The sequence below is a fragment of the Coffea arabica genome, chromosome 8e (genome assembly GCF_036785885.1).
Source record: "Coffea arabica cultivar ET-39 chromosome 8e, Coffea Arabica ET-39 HiFi, whole genome shotgun sequence".
In the NCBI taxonomy this organism is placed as follows: domain Eukaryota; kingdom Viridiplantae; phylum Streptophyta; class Magnoliopsida; order Gentianales; family Rubiaceae; genus Coffea; species Coffea arabica.
Genome location: NC_092324.1, coordinates 52,225,279 through 52,240,856, shown reverse-complemented (window position 1 = coordinate 52,240,856; position 15,578 = coordinate 52,225,279). Strand labels below are relative to the sequence as shown.

The 15,578-nt window shown below is 38.6% G+C and overlaps 2 protein-coding genes and 1 non-coding gene across 4 annotated transcripts; all 3 read right to left on the bottom strand.

Annotated features, from left to right (window-relative positions):
* Positions 1 to 21: 21 nt before the first annotated feature.
* Positions 22 to 4,356, bottom strand: LOC113703587 (UDP-glucose 4-epimerase GEPI48). Its single transcript, XM_027224996.2, has 9 exons — positions 3,786 to 4,356; positions 3,162 to 3,211; positions 2,829 to 2,964; positions 2,536 to 2,637; positions 2,082 to 2,309; positions 1,590 to 1,668; positions 1,260 to 1,342; positions 604 to 695; positions 22 to 428 (listed from the first exon to the last, which is right to left on the bottom strand). Exons 1-9 carry the CDS (start codon positions 3,972 to 3,974, stop codon positions 335 to 337), a joined length of 1,053 nt encoding a protein of 350 aa, XP_027080797.1. The 5' UTR covers positions 3,975 to 4,356; the 3' UTR covers positions 22 to 334.
* On the bottom strand, positions 3,964 to 14,190 carry LOC113705026 (uncharacterized). Of its 2 annotated transcripts, none has more exons than XM_072061516.1 (13): positions 13,460 to 14,190; positions 13,046 to 13,209; positions 12,663 to 12,740; positions 12,230 to 12,309; positions 11,810 to 11,894; positions 11,109 to 11,528; positions 10,478 to 10,585; positions 9,974 to 10,041; positions 9,778 to 9,865; positions 9,588 to 9,659; positions 9,367 to 9,420; positions 9,034 to 9,144; positions 3,964 to 6,472 (listed from the first exon to the last, which is right to left on the bottom strand). In XM_072061516.1, exons 1-12 carry the CDS (start codon positions 13,911 to 13,913, stop codon positions 9,055 to 9,057), a joined length of 1,761 nt encoding a protein of 586 aa, XP_071917617.1. In that variant the 5' UTR covers positions 13,914 to 14,190; the 3' UTR covers positions 3,964 to 6,472; positions 9,034 to 9,054. The 2 variants fall into 2 exon arrangements, with proteins under 2 accessions (XP_071917617.1, XP_027082690.1); XM_027226889.2 differs by lacking the exon at positions 3,964 to 6,472 and adding an exon at positions 8,570 to 8,950.
* Positions 14,191 to 14,242: 52 nt separating this feature from the next.
* On the bottom strand, positions 14,243 to 14,315 carry TRNAA-CGC (transfer RNA alanine (anticodon CGC)). The gene has a single exon. It is a non-coding gene; the product is annotated as a tRNA-Ala (tRNA).
* Between the last annotated feature and the right edge of the window lie 1,263 nt (positions 14,316 to 15,578).

Genomic DNA, 15,578 nt, shown 5'->3' with positions numbered 1-15,578 from the left:
GCACACGAGGTATCAAAAAAATGTCACAAAGAAACTACTCGGATCATCTCATCTGATCACCTTTTATTGAACATTTGTTTGTAAAAGATAAGGTTCATCATATATTCAGCAGCAGTGAGCCATGTTAGAATTACATGCATGTGACATCCCTGGTATCATTATTATTGTTAAACTGCAATCCTACCTCATCTGCCTACCCAACCTACAAAGGACTCAAAAAGAAAGAAAACCAGAAAAAAACGGACAGCTCTACAAACTCCTACCGACACGCATTTGGACTCTGTAGCAAACAGCTCTTCAAATGGTGACTCTAGGGTGTAATGTCAGAATCCAATCAATCGGTAGAATCAGGTGGTCCGTAGCCATAAGGATTCTTGCTAGCCCAGTTCCACTGGTCTCGGCACATCTCCTCTATGCCATATTTTGCCCTGCAAAAATCAATTATGTTCAAAATGCCTGAAACGCATGCTATACATTCAAAATGACATTACCCCTCAGTATCCTCTCCTCTTTTTGAGGCTTTCTTTTAGTACGTAATCAAGGATAGCACGCAATTATCAAATGAGCTTCTTTTTTCCACATATAAATCACATGAATACTTACTTCCAGTTCAATTCATGTTCTGCTTTATCTGTGGATCCATATACAATCTCTGCATCACCCGCCCGGCGACCAGCTTTCACCAGTGGAATTTTCTATAGAAACAGAAGATAAAATTAAATAGAGTCAAAATTTGAGAAACCATCCATGAGAGTTTCCTTTATCTTCACCAAAAAAAAAACTGCATTAATATGTGGTTGTCTTCGATTGTACATCCATTTAAAAAAATGGGGGATGAAGCAATCACAAAAAAAATCATCGGTTCACGACGGAAGAAAGCAGCAAAATAGTTGTCCCCTGACTCAAAAATCGGGCTTAACTGAACGTCAGTTTTTGGGTGTTTGGGGAGAGGTTAGTTTTTTTTTTTCCAACTCTTCACTCTAACTCTCAAGTCTCACCCTCCACAAGCGGCTGACACTTGTTATCCTCTGCCTAAAAATACTAAACAAGTCTAGCAACAGAAGGCACTGGTTCTTATTGTTGTCCTAGCAACAACAAACCTTGGCTCAATCGGATAAGCAGAAGGCATCGAGTAAGGAATTTAGGTTTAAGAAAATGACAGCGGATCAGAATTTACAACTATAATGAAACAAAAGGAAAGTCCAGACAACTGAAGCAAAGGACAAATGTGATAAATTGTACATAATAGGATTTAATACCTTTCTTGATGCCTTCTCAAATGCTGCTACCATTTCCAAGACAGAAGTTCCTTTCCCAGTTCCCAAGTTGAACACTTCGCACCCTGAAGTTGGGCAATCATAAGAGTTATAAGAAGCTAATATAATGATTCCGCAAACATTCCTCCCTATGAAACAAAATGCAAGCCACCCATCCAGAATATCCCTTTCCTCATTGAAGAACATACACATCGATCTCCAACAGGCTTGGTCAAAAGCCGTGAATTAGATACGATTCAAAAATTACAGCGATCTTTTCAAATGAACCAATTGGCATAAAATTGGAACAGGAGCAGTGAATCACCTACATACCTATAGAAGGATCAGACAGCTTATTAACTGCTGCTATATGACCATCTGCTAAGTCCACAACATGGATGTAGTCACGCACCTGAAAAGTAATTATGTAGAAAGCATCAATATACGAAACAAAATAAAAGCAGGTATCACTTCTAATGATGTTCCTCAGTTCCAGAGGCAATAATACAGATTACAGAGTGCATCCACAAAAGAATGGCCAGCAAAATTTGAAACTGTTTTGCAGAAAACTCAAAATGACAGGAAGCTCAAAAGTTGGTATACTAGAATCTGTTCAGAAATAACCAGATAAAGAGAAAAAAAAAACTGTAGCGACTTTGTTCTCTTTGTCAAATGATGAGAGGCCAAGGCAAATAGATACCATACTGGCAGATAACAGAATTACATATTTGAAACAGCTCTTGGACATGGAAACCTACATATATGCCGCGTGCATGCATACTATTCCAAGAAAATGGAACTTTAGTACTAATGATGCGTACGTACCCCAGTACCATCCTTCGTTGAGTAATCAGTTCCAAAAACTGTCAGAGCAGGTCTCCTACCAACAGCTACTTGTTGCACAAAAGGCATGAGATTGTTTGGAATTCCACGTGGATCTTCACCAATATAACCACTAGGATGTGCACCAACTGGATTGAAGTACCGCAGCAATATGATTTTCCATTCAGAGTCTGAACCATACACATCACGACAGATTTCTTCAATAAAAAGCTGCAGAGATCAACTTTATCAACATGGTTTCCAAGGCGAGGGGGGTTGGGGAAGAAAAGCTTCCCTGCTACCACAGAATGGAGCAGAGGGAAGAAGTACATGCACATGACATGATTTCCCCACTTGACATGAGAAAAAGCTGCACATCTCTTAATCCAGATATGTGCATCATTTGGTTTCCAACATGCAAGTAAAAGCTTATGCATGATCCCAGAATAGATAATACCTTGGTTCGTCCATATGGATTGACAGCACATAAGGGAAATTCCTCAGTGCAAGGGACCTCCTTTGGCCAACCATAAACAGTAGCCGATGATGAAAACACAAGCTGAAATATTTACGGAAGAAAAAAATCAGATGAGGTGGAGTGGTTTGAACCATCAGCTAATGTAATAATAGAATGCCAGAAATAGTAGTATCAAGACTCTTCGAGTATAATTTATCCTCCATCATATAAGTTCTGGAATAATGCAATATTTTACTTCACACTCCTCATATCAAACTAGTAACGAGATGAACCTTTTTACATCCATGAGCAGCCATGACTTCTAGTAGGGTAATTGTACCGACAAGATTGTTGTTATAGTACATCAACGGTTTTTGCACACTTTCACCTACTGCTTTCAGTCCAGCAAAATGGATTACTGCATCAAACCTGGATTAAAATTTGAAATATCAGACACAATACACACTCAGCTGCATGGTTTAACCTTCACAAACCAAATTTATGAACTTTAAAATGCAAAGAACATGCTCAAAGCAACTTACTTCAGGCTTCAATGGGAAGAAAGGGGAAAAAAATAGTACTGGATTAATTGTGAATATAAAAGGCGAGAATTTGGTGGAACTTACTTTTCAGAAGCAAAAAGATTTTCAAGTGCAACCTTGTCACGAAGATCCATCTGCAGTCAAAATAAAGATACAGCAATTAGTGTCATCCAAATGAACAGATGGAGTAACAACCAGCAATAACAAGTGTTAAACAGAACCATCCTCTTGAAACCCAAAGGAATTATCAGATTTAAACAGAATTTATTTGCACGAATCGAACAGCTTTTAACACAATACAACATAGAGAACTACACTGATATAGCAGCTTAACTTCACCAGTATCCTGAACGCCTAAACCAACTTGAAATTCTACCCACCCTTTCTCCATTTTTCTAACCTAACGACCTAAAGCAGCAATCACCTCAGCATGTTAGCGTGTTGCAACGTTAAACATGCCATTCTAAACTCATAATATTCCTGTTTTTCATTTCCACTAAATTCCCCACAAAAATAACTTTATGCCAGAAAGCAGAAGCCCAAAAGCTTGAAAATCACATAAATGCCCGCTAGCATCCTCGAGTGGCAAATTTCGACAAAGCCCAAAACTTTATGAAAATTCAGAACCCAGTACAATTGGACAACAATCAAGAGTACTAATCTTAGTCTTAGAAATATAAACCAAAAAAAAAAGAAAAAGGAGCCAACCTTATGAAAGGTGAGGTTGGAGCCATGTTCACCGGCGAGTTCTCGGACCCTCTTGAGGGCAACATCGGAAGAATTGTCCAAATTATCAACCACAACAGTCTTGTACCCTCCCAACAGCAATTGAAGAACTGTATGGCTTCCTATATACCCTGCCCCTCCCGTCACCAATATATTCATCTTCTCCGGCATCGTTTTTCCGCTCAATCTTTTGCCCGACCCTAACCAGTATACAAAACTATCTGTACTCCTTTCTCTGCCAGTCTAGCAGAAAAAAATGAGACTTCAGAATATATATAGGAACAATGGGAAGAAGGAATGTCCCAGGAATCAATATGGACGTTCCCCGCATATATGCACAGCACGCAAATATAAAGTAGTATAATTGTGAGGACCAGGGAAAAACAATTCGTAGCAGGCTAGTAGTCGTAGTATATACGTCTGTCGTAGGTAAGTTGAGCTTGGCAGGAGAAAAGATTTCACTGCTGCTTGAAAAGATTTGGGGTTTTGTTGTGGGACGGCTGAAAAGTTTTTGGTGAAGCGAATAAGAAGGCTAAATTCAAGAATCTGGTGACACATAGAATTATGATTTAATTCTTTTATATTTATAGCACTGGGGAAAAGGCCAAAAGAAAAAGGAGTTGGAGCGCAGGGAAGGAAGGGGAGAGCTGGGGTTCACGTGCCACGTGGGGGGACGATTATTCGTCCATTTAAGGAGGTCCCGAATCCCGATGCATCCCGAATCAAAAAATGTCGGTTTTAGGTGCGGTGGTGATGGAACGGGCTGTGGGGCGGGTTGGGCGGCCGGATGGGCGGGAAGTTGGCATGGATGACTAGAAACAGAGGGTATGACGGCAACGGACCCATCTCGAAGACTTCTTGACCTGCCCTGGCTTCGTCCCCAGACTCCAACTGTGTGTGCGCGCGTGTTTGTCACCATCCCCGTCCGTGAACTGACTTAATTGTACCATGCGCTACTTTATTCATCTCTCGATGTAGACGTCAAAAACCACTGAGCGAAACCGCGGTCGCCACCAAAAAGTGTCAGGCACGTCTTCCTCAGAATTAAATCACTAACCCTTAATTTCAGATAAACCTAAAAAATCGGCAACTCTTAAGGCCACTCAGAAAACTAAATAATCTAACCCCAAACCCCCTCCAATGATCGATGTGGGATTTTTGGAAAGGCCAGTAAGGCCACTGGCCCACTGCTACTAAAGGTGTACTAACCCCCCATGACACTCAAAAACCTCCCCATACTTTCTTTTTCTTTCAACATAAGAAATCAGAATTAAATCACTAACCCTTAATTCCGGGTAAATCTCAAAAGCCGGCAACTCTTGAGGCCACCCAAGAAACTAATAATCTAACCCCAAACCCCCCCAATGATCGATGTGGGATTTTTGGAAAGGCCAGTAAGGCCACTGCTACTAAAGGTGTACTAACCCCCATGATACTCAGAAATCAGAATTAAATTACTAACCCTTAATCCCAAGTAAACCTCAAAAGTTGGCAACTCTTGAGGCCACCGAGGGAACTAATAATCACGCCTTCCTTCTTAGTCTAGTCTAATCAGGTTTGCATATCTAAAATAATTTTGGACTCCGAATTCGAGATTCAAACTTCAAAAGGAAGGAAGGATCAGAACACTTCTTCTTTAATTTAGTCAAGTTCTTATTTAGGAAACTTTGAAATTCAGTTTCATTTTAATTTGATTAGCATAAAAATTAAAAATTTACATGCAAGGCTTTTTTCTACTGACTGAGCAAAACATGTAAAAGATTCAAACAACTCTCGACTTAATAAGAACTACATACTAGTTTAAATTTGACTCTATGAACGAACAATTAAATCTGCACCCAACTTCAATGGTACGGTCAGTTTTCTTTTGATTGTAAAGTTTTGGGGCGATAAGTTTGAAGCAATTTATGAAACAATAGTATCAATGAAGATTTAATGATGGCTTCATTCTATTTTAACAGTGGGATTTTGCCATTGCACGAAACTTGTAAAGTGGTAGAGATTTATTCTCTACTTTCCTTGCTTGCTATGTCACAAGAGTTTGTAGATGCGGAAAGTTTTGATACTCGAATCAGAGCCAAGCACAGAATAAGGAATAAAGTAGGGATTGGATAAATTTATGAAAGGAACGGAAAAGGAATGAGAGAGAGAGAGAAGGGGCGTGGGTGGATGGTGACTTTAGGATAAAGGCACGGTCATAGAGTCCACAAAATTTATACTTACTTTTCTTTTTTTATGACCACCCACTTTTCCGCCTTTAAGAGTTTTTTTTTTTTTTTTTTTGTCAAAAAAAAGGACCTGGCCCCACTTCAGGCCCCAACCCTTATTCGGATTGTTGGGTTACCCCATTTTCGTTACTGGGACTCGAACCGGTGACCTACGGGATACTACCGCACGTGGTCACCGGCTGAGCTACCCAGGAAGGGCCGCCTTTAAGAGTTCAGTGTATTAAATTTCATATTCCTCCTTCCGCATGATGGCGCCAATAAATCGCCATTTGAAGCATGCTAAACCAGTTGCCAAAGGACTCACGCCAAGACGAGAGGACCACTGCAACAAAAGTGGAGTATCATATTAGCCCACCTTTAACCACTGGACCAATAGCTCAGTAACCACCAGGGAGGGGCTTAAGTCTCTCCTTGGACTGTAGGTGAGAGTTCAAACCTCACCTGCAACGAAAAAAATTTAAGAGTTGTGTCAGAACATTCCCTTGATTTAGTTGAGTCTGTATATCCACTAGCCCCCTATCACAGCCTCCTAAAGTTCCCCTCCCCCCTAGATTAGGATAGAATATGTTATACAAATGTAACGTTGCTGATAAAAAAAAATATTAGCCCACCTTTACTTGTATTTACAAACTTGATGGATGGAAAAAGGTGAACCCAATTATCACTTGCCTGGTTAAAGGATCACAAATGTTGATGAACTGAAAATGGTGAACCCAATTGTCAAATACCCTTATTTTGAAATGATTGACGGTGTACTTGCACTTTCACAAGAGTCATAGGCTCAAAATGGCGAACCCCAATTCGTCAAAATATTTTTTAGCTAGTGGACCAGAGCTCCAGCAAGTCTATAGGCACAGCACACATCTATTGTAGAGCTAAGGCTACCATTTCATATGGGCCAAAAAGCAATATTAATTATTGTGAAAATAAAACTTGGGCTTGAATCATTTGGGAATTTTTTCTGAATAGAGTACTAGTATTATCTTGGAGGAAAAAAAACTCTAATTATTGTAAGCTGCTGCTAGTCTTTAAAAAAAAATCAGAAATGCCAATTTCCATCTCACCCGCCTAAAATTCTAGTGTTTAATGTCAATTATTCTATTCTTGTACAGTGTAGAATCCTTGTCCTTTCCAATTATTGTGGCCCAAAACATGCCCCATGTTAGTTTTACAAACCGACTCGTCCAAGAATCAGGCCCCACAATCACCGAATGAGCTTGAACTACATTAGTTAGTTAGTTGGAGCAACTGACAACTCAAATGTCAGGCATATATCCTGGTCATCTTATCATTACCCATTTGACACCTATAACTCCAACGTGGCAAGCATCAGACAAGTTGCTCAAAAAGCAGAATGAAGTACCACCAAAAAGTTGAAGGATTCCTTCAGGAAAATACCGTCCCACCTGTTTTGACCAATGTTTTAAAACCGGACCGTCAATTGAACCGGTGAGGTGAAAGGGTCGAGGTTCAACCGGTCGGACCGGTTCAACCTCGATTCAATGAATTTTTTTAAAAATAATTTATATAAATATATATATGCACAAAATAAGACATGCAATGGACTAATTTAAAACTTTATATGATGAAAAGTTCACTATTTTTGAATAATTTGGATTTTCAAAAATAAATTATTTAAATTATAAGTTAAAATAAATAAATTTCATCTCAATTTCAATTATATCTATCAAAAAAATCTTAAATCCAACCCAAAAATATCACAATATTTTGAAATTATACAAATTCACGTCTATGAGAATTTGATATTGTGAACTTAAATTTTAATTTACGTCTTTAAGATTTAAAGATTGTAATTTAAAAAAGAAAGTTTGGAGTTCGAAAGAAGTTAAGAGAATTGAAAATAGAAATGCAAACTTGATAAGAAACAAAAAATGAGATAAAAGTGAGTGGTTGTGGCATTAAATAATTTGGGTTAAAGAAAAATAATTCTTTTTTAACTTTTTCCAATTTAATGGGCAAAAACAAAATTAAAAGATAGAAGAAAACATCAATAAATTAGAACTAATGAGGTTTGATTAAAAATGGAGTGACAAAAGAAAAGATGAGGGAGAAAAGAAAGAGTTGAAGATTAAAAAGAAAGAGTCATGAGAGGATGAGATTTTGTAAGAAAAATGGAAAAATGAAATATAGATGTTTGTTTTATATAAATAAGTTATCAAAAAAAGCAAATAAGATGTGATGGTGCAATGGTTACTACATTGGTCTTCTATTACAAAGGTTTTGAGTTCAAATCTTGATAGAAGCATTTTGCAAAAAGTTTAAAAAAAAAAAAAAAAGGAAAACTCAAAAACCGGTTCGATCCGGTTCAACACGGTTCACCGGTTTTCCCGGTTTTTACCGGGTTTGACCGGTTCTCTGGCAAAGTCAACCAGAGCATAGAACCGGACCGGTGCCATGGCCGGTTCGCGGTTCAACCGGTCGAACCGGCCGGTCCGGTCCGGTTTTCAAAACATTGGTTTTGACCTTCACACCCTGCGACTTACAGAATACCTTTGATAAGAGTAATAAACGCCCGCATGGAAGAAATCATCACTTGAATAAACAAGTTTGACTGAAAGAGAAGCCCAAAGCCACTCAATCTAGTCATCCAACCTAAATCTTGACACCATTTGGAAATAGTTTGGAAAACAAAAAGGTTGATGTAGGAGAACGAGGGTAGGATCAAGATTCTACTCCTTGTCCACAGGAACCGGAAAGAATGCTATTTGAATTTATAGAGGATACAACTGCTTTGCAATTCCTTAGAACTAGTCTGCATTGGGCAATGAAGCCCGCAGCCTTTAGCGAGTGTAAACAATTGGTTTGAGATGCCATCACTTTCATTCCACATGATCATGCTCTACTTGGTGCCATAGGAGAATGCTTGTAATGCATCAGCCATCGTAAACAGGAATGGACCTGATACCAAATTCCATCTAAAGCAGTCTATTGCATGCCAAGTATGGGGAAGTGGATGTGCAACCATATAATAATCAGAGTACCTGGCTAGAAAATGTCGGCCGTTATCTGTCTAGAACCTGTTCTGCAGATGTGGGTTCAGTACTAAGAAGTCTTTCCGCCTCATCGTTTGCCTCTGCCTGGAGTCTCCATTTCTGCAAGCATAGATAATTTAGACTCTCATACGAAATAAATTAGTATCTCATATTGCTGTTTTGATGTCACTCTATGTAACTGAAACTGCAGAGATATACAGCATCAGGAGTCCCTACTTAAATTGCCCATTTTAGTTATACCGAATAGTTTTGATACAGTGTATGTCTAAAAGATCATGTATACAGCATCCAGATTATATGCTTCATAGTAATAAAACATGCCTCTTCAAGATTTTCAATCTCCATTATTTGCAGTATCTGTTCAGTAATATTTTCCTGCAAAGAGAAAATAACACCCAATAAGCCTCACACAACAACAGGAAGTTCATACAAGTAATACTACACTACGACGGAAATTAATGATTCAAGAACAAAGAGAAATGAAGCTTGCATGCGTTTGGACTTAAAAAAGTGGTGGAGAAACTTCTTTCAAGTGTGCATACCGCATTGGTTGCTGCTTCCGCAGCAAGAACATCAGAATCCATCTCTACCTCAATCTCTATCATTGATGAGATCTGTAAATGTACAACACCATTACATAATGTCATATGATACTTAGATGCTATCTCACTCTGCAGCAAAGAGACCACTATTTTATATCATGCTATGAGATTTCTTGTAGAAGTAACCTACTCTAGCATAGCTCTCAATCAATTCAATCCTTTTCTTAAGGGAAACCTCCAGTCCTTCACGAACCCTTTTGACTCTACTTCTTCGTGCTCTGGAGACGAAGACAAAATTTCATTAACACTTGAAAAAAAGAAACAAGGAGGCCTTCTACCGTAGTAGCTCAAATATAATCTGGTTTCAGCTGATGTTAATGATTTACCTATAGGAAGGTTCCCCAACAGCAAAAATTTTGTTCTGCAATTGGCACATGCGAGCCAACATCCAAACCTATAAATAGACCATCCCAAAAAAAAGAAACAAATCAGAAAAGTAGCAGATAGCAAAAAATCAATGTCTTGCTCATCAGCAGAGTCACACGCTTGTAAAATGCATAGAAGGAAATCTGATTAAAATAAGTTGGATCATCCAATTTTATGGAAGCATATTAATGACATTCTTATGTCTAATCCACTTTTTCTGCTTAACTTTTCTTGTTATCTTCAAAAACTTAAAAAGTTTTTGACAGCTGCACAGTGCTCTGGTGAAAGGTCTAATTGGTCCTCTCACAATGATCAGAAAGTAAAAGTTTTTTCCAAATTTCAAGTCAGAATTGTAAAATCACAGTAGTTAATCTATAAAGCCAGTATTATCTTCATCAAAGGAAAGGGCAATGGGAATGAACTTGAATTGCATTATGCATACAAACAAGTAAAAAGGCAAATACCTCGTTTTCAGCACCTTGCTTCAACTCCTTGATTCGAGATTGCAGTACATCATACTGAGATAGCAGTTGCTGCTTGATAGCAATTGTGTCCACTAATCTTTGAGGAAGCTGGCCAAACAAGAAATGTTAAACATCAAATAACAAGTATCATTAATTTTCTTACAGATAATTAATCAGATTTAGATTACGACTTCTCAGGATAGTTAAAATAGGTTGGACCAAAAAGGAGAATAGATTAAGAAGAAGAAGAAGCATAATAGAAAAAAATTACTACAAAGTCCTTGAACTTACTCGTGAAAGGAATGATTATAGGGAATGAGAAAGTCTTTTGAGAGAGAGAGGCATTGAAGCAAAGATTAAAAGAAACTAGTGGTATTATCATAGATACGAACCTACAAATTTTCACAATGACATAAATACTTCTGATATGATGCGACCAGGTATTGAACCATGGTTTCTAGAATCAAGAGTCTATCACTCTACCACTAGGCCAATTGGTTGATGGCAAGACATTAATATATTCAAGTGTTTTCGTGTAGCATATTAGAAATAGCCATGTCATAAGTTCATCTTTCAATACATGGCAAGTAATGGACATTAGATGCAATCACACACTCAGTAATGTACTTGCCTTGCTTAACTGAGGAAAAACCAGGCTATTCACAGTGGCTCCAAGGGCAAGCGAGGAAGCTGCAGCAACCAAAATTAACTGAGGCAAGTTGGGGTCTATGATCCCAGAGGCAGCATCTCCAGAGGCAACCACAGCAAGAAGAGGAAAGAGAACAGAGGGATTCATTAAGGTTGTTCCCTTATCTTTTGCAGGTGCCCTTAATAATGGTGATTCTCGACCATTGGTATGGTTTGTCAGGCACATAGGTTCTCCAGGGAAGAAATTGGGGGCTTTTGGACTTAACTTCAATGGACCAATCTCCCTGTAGACAGTTGTTGGAGCAGCTGCAGCAATGGTCACTCTTTCTCCTTCTTGTGCAGGGAGATCAACAGTTTCAGTAGCAAACCTGTGTGTCCGTGCCATGCCAGAGGGTGTCTCCATCTGTAAAGAGAATAAAATGACAAGGAGTGCTACTCAGTCCCAGGCCAAAATATTCTGTTAGGTAAGCAATAACATTATGTTGTCCGGGAGTTGTTGATGAGATGACCGAAATAATACTTCACTTGTCTTCTGAGGTAAATTGTGCTAATGATCCAAAACATTTATGTCAATGGAAATTCATTAGGATTCAAATATTTGTGTGTAAATAGTTTTTGCAGTAAAAGAAAAAACTACAAATTCATGCTACAATTTAAATGTAATTAAGTTCAAAAGAAATGTACCACAACGGAATGAACAGCAGCTGGAATGTTCTGCTTTGCGATTTGCAAAAATCTTAGCCCCCTCTTCCATGCTGGAACATCCACGCTGCGTTCGGCAGTAGGAGATCCTTAGAAAAAGTAAATATGCCAAGATCAACATCAAACACAATTACTCAACATTCCAAGCAAAAAGAAAAGGTAAGTTAAATGAAGGATGTCAGATATGTCGAACACATACTTGCATACATGCAATTGTAATTATTGCAAAGTCAGCATCTAAAGGTCCCCAATGACAAAGAACGCAACATTATCAGAAAACCATTGAGTGATTGACATCAAGTCTCTTTTCTAGGTATCAAGAAAGTAAATATGTACCAAAATGTCTGTTTGACTGACCAAAAAAAACTCATTAAAAACAAAAAAGAAAACATCATAACCAACCTAATTTCTTCAGAGTCTATACTGCAAATAGTGCCTGAAACAAGCTCGTATTGGTAGCGGCACTTTGAACAGGAAGCAATCTGCACAGTTGAAAATAAAAAAGGGATTTTTGAACTCTTGGAAAAAATTTGAAATCTATCACCCTTCATGTTGTATCTCAAACTCAAGGTAAAATTTTCTTTTCTTCCTAAGAATGCAACGTAGTAAAAACAAAAACCAAAAAGAAAAGGGATATTTGGTCTCTTCCTTTTTTCTCACGCAAATTTCTACCAACTAATCTGTAGTTGATTAACCAACACACTACTGTTTTATAAAATGTGCTAGTAGCGATCTCCACCAGATTCACTACATACTGCCAGCATCCAAGTTCTTTTCATCAATGAAGACAAATGGGAGAAAGATTGAATATCTGATCCAGTTCTAATGGGGGTACCTGAATACCATGTTGTGGTTGAGCGACAGCAACAGCGACCGTACAAATTGGACATCTGACAACTTTACCAAAAGGGACCTAGAAGCATACGTGCTGTTTGTTAGCTCAAAAAAGTATTCGAATCTGAGATGCCAGAATCACTGCTTCAAGTACAACTGATAATTAGCTGACTAATTATGTCGAGTTACATTTTAAATTTCATGATTTCCCAAGACTCCCCCATTCCAAGAGAAACAGATAGGAGACAGATCATTTGGTGACATAAAAATAAAGACTATCCAGATTTGATTGACGTGGTAGTAGACTAATACATAAGGATGCATTGAAGAAAGATCAGCAATGACATTTTGGCAAAAGGAGTAACAGGATCCATATATCTATACCTCCTCACTGGGCGATACTCCAACACGGCAAACACTGGTAATGATTCTGAGGGCATCTGAGACCCTAAGCGAGGATGCAAGACCTTGAATGAGTAAAGTGTAAGTATTTACATCTGGCCTCGGCCACTTCCATTTTTCAACAGAAGGACCTTTCTCACCAATATCTGCACCTCAAATCAAAGTTTTGGGAATGCCCCTTCGTAATGTTAAAAACGATACTATATAAACAATCTAAAACAGAGTCTCAAGGAATACATAAGATTGAGAAGAATCCTGAACTGGAATTGGTCGTCACAGAATGCTAACAAGTGATTAACCAGTGCAACTGTAAGCCTTGGCTCGTAAAGGAAAAGATAGATACTTTTCTTCTGAAACCCAAGAAAGTAGGAAACAGAGAGAGAGAGAGAGAGAGACCTGAAGTATCAAAGCTGGAGCGCATGGCAGAGAAAACAGAAAGAGCCAAGTTAGCATTGCCACGATCAATGGCCGCAGAGATAATCAAACAACAATCTGAACTAGTCACAACCCCGCTGCTTCTATTAGTTCTCTCAGCAATTCTATTCAACACTTGGGCTGCGTCCTCAGCTGCAGAGACCCAGTTAAGCAGTTCCTCATCCAACAATTCAGAGAGCAGCACCTTCCCATTTGCAGGAAGGGCTGACTCATTGGCGGACCCTTTAGTTGTAAATGTAGAAAAGGCTTGTTTTTTAGCAATACTACTAGCAGTAGCAGTTGTTGTTGTTGTTGTGGTATTGTGGAAGAAGATGTAGAAGAGAGTGGTGGGGCAGGTGCTTGTTGAAGAGTAGTAGCAGGGGAATTTGTGGGAAGAAGGGAGAGGGAGGCAGGAGCATAACAAGTTTAAGCTCATAATTTTACACCAGGTCACGAATTACAATGTTATGGGGATTTTGGAAGGTGGTTGAAGCTAGAAAGTGGTTGCTTTTCTTGCTGGAACGGTGTTGAAAAATTGGGTGTGTGTGGGCTCTGAAATGGAGTTTGATGCTGATGCTGTTTCTCCACCATTTCTGTGGGTGTATGTTGGGGAAGGGGTAGGTGTTTTGTGGTAGAAGATGAGGAATGAGAGGTGGTCAGTACAGATAGATGAACTGAATGGACGGGCGGGGACGCGATAGGACAGTCTCAGCGGTTTGTCAATCAACTCACACAACAATCATAAATGAGTTAAAAAAATAAATATGGAGGTGCGGGGAATCGAACCCCGTGCCTCTCGCATGCGAAGCGAGCGCTCTACCATATGAGCTACACCCCCACCGGCTTCTTTACTTTTCAATAGTCTTTTAGACAAAGCAATGAAGTACAACAATTTCCCGCTCCGCATCCTCCAGTTTCATTTTTGCGTATCATTTTCCAATTTGTCTGGAACTAGGAGATGTTCAGAGATTTGTTGTACAGAGAACTTATTAAGCTTGGTTTGGAATTTTTTTTAATTCTATAGGTTATTTTATATTTAAAGAGATATTCAGAACATTTAAAATTCCTTGCTTTCCTGGTGTACACTAAGTATGCAAAGAAAATGAATATGCTATACTTTAAAATGTCCACATGAGAAGTTAATGCTATTCCAATGTAATGCATTCAGTTTCAGTTTCAGTTAAGCTAATAGCAAAAGCTGCTACATATTGACCCAAAGAATCCAGTATAAGCATCCTGACATCCTGTACCCAATTGCAACAGAAGGAAAAAGAACAAGGCAAAGAATCATAAATGCAAGAAACACAACTAAATAGCAACCTAGACAAGAAGCAAATTATCAAAAGGACACCAAAGCTTTCACAGTACCCTTTAATTTTCCAGTTTTGTGTGTGCATGTGAGAGAGAGCCAATAATTAATAAAAACATTACAATGCAAGTTCCAAATCACCGTGGTAAGGAAAAATGACATAATCCAAATACATTTTCGTTTACTTATCCTATAGCCTGTGATATGCACTCTGGTTGCTTTTTAGCAGTGAGTGCAGAGGCATAGAGGCTAGAAAAATGAAATGTTTGCAGGCAACTTTTTTGGTAGGAGGGTTTTTCATTTGTTAAGTTTAAGCTAGTAAAGAAAAAGGAGTTGTGGAGGATGGAATAATACATGAGCAAAAATAGTCCTTATACTAAACGCTGAAAAAAGAAACACGGCGCAGAGAAATTTCTTATTTTGATAGATCTAAATTCACTCATTTTTCATGATGGAGTACACATGGAAACTATGATACCACGAGAATTGCTTTTCGACACCATACTCATAAAAAATTAGAGCATTGTAGGTGTAAGCTGATTCAGGAAGGAAAGCTAAAATTTCATCCAGTTCCAGTTGATGCTCAGTAGCAAAGACGTCCCAGAGATTATCCTTCTTTTCTTGTGGCATTTTTGCATAACGCTTGCGATGCTTGGTATTTCTATTCATTAAGCTGGCACCAATGAAGTAAATAATTCACACACTCCCAAACACAAGTTAGCTATCAGCCAAAAAACGCCAGAACAGCGGCAAGACATGAAGGTGATATATATGGCTACTTTCATACCACAT

Bases quoted from the DNA above. Each gene is read 5' to 3' on its own strand.
- LOC113705026 (XM_072061516.1), bottom strand. From the start codon at position 13,913: ATGAGCTTAAACTTGTTATGCTCCTGCCTCCCTCTCCCTTCTTCCCAC. The intron at 11,529-11,809 runs GTACATTTCTTT...TTCTCTTTACAG, and splicing joins CTGCTGTTCATTCCGTTGTG to ATGGAGACACCCTCTGGCAT. The intron at 9,660-9,777 runs GTAGGTTACTTC...GTACATTTACAG, and splicing joins TGATTGAGAGCTATGCTAGA to ATCTCATCAATGATAGAGAT.
- LOC113703587 (XM_027224996.2), bottom strand. From the start codon at position 3,974: ATGCCGGAGAAGATGAATATATTGGTGACGGGAGGGGCAGGGTATATA. The intron at 3,212-3,785 runs GTTGGCTCCTTT...TTTTGACTGCAG, and splicing joins CCAACCTCACCTTTCATAAG to ATGGATCTTCGTGACAAGGT. The intron at 2,638-2,828 runs GTTCATCTCGTT...TAAATATTTCAG, and splicing joins CTGCTCATGGATGTAAAAAG to CTTGTGTTTTCATCATCGGC.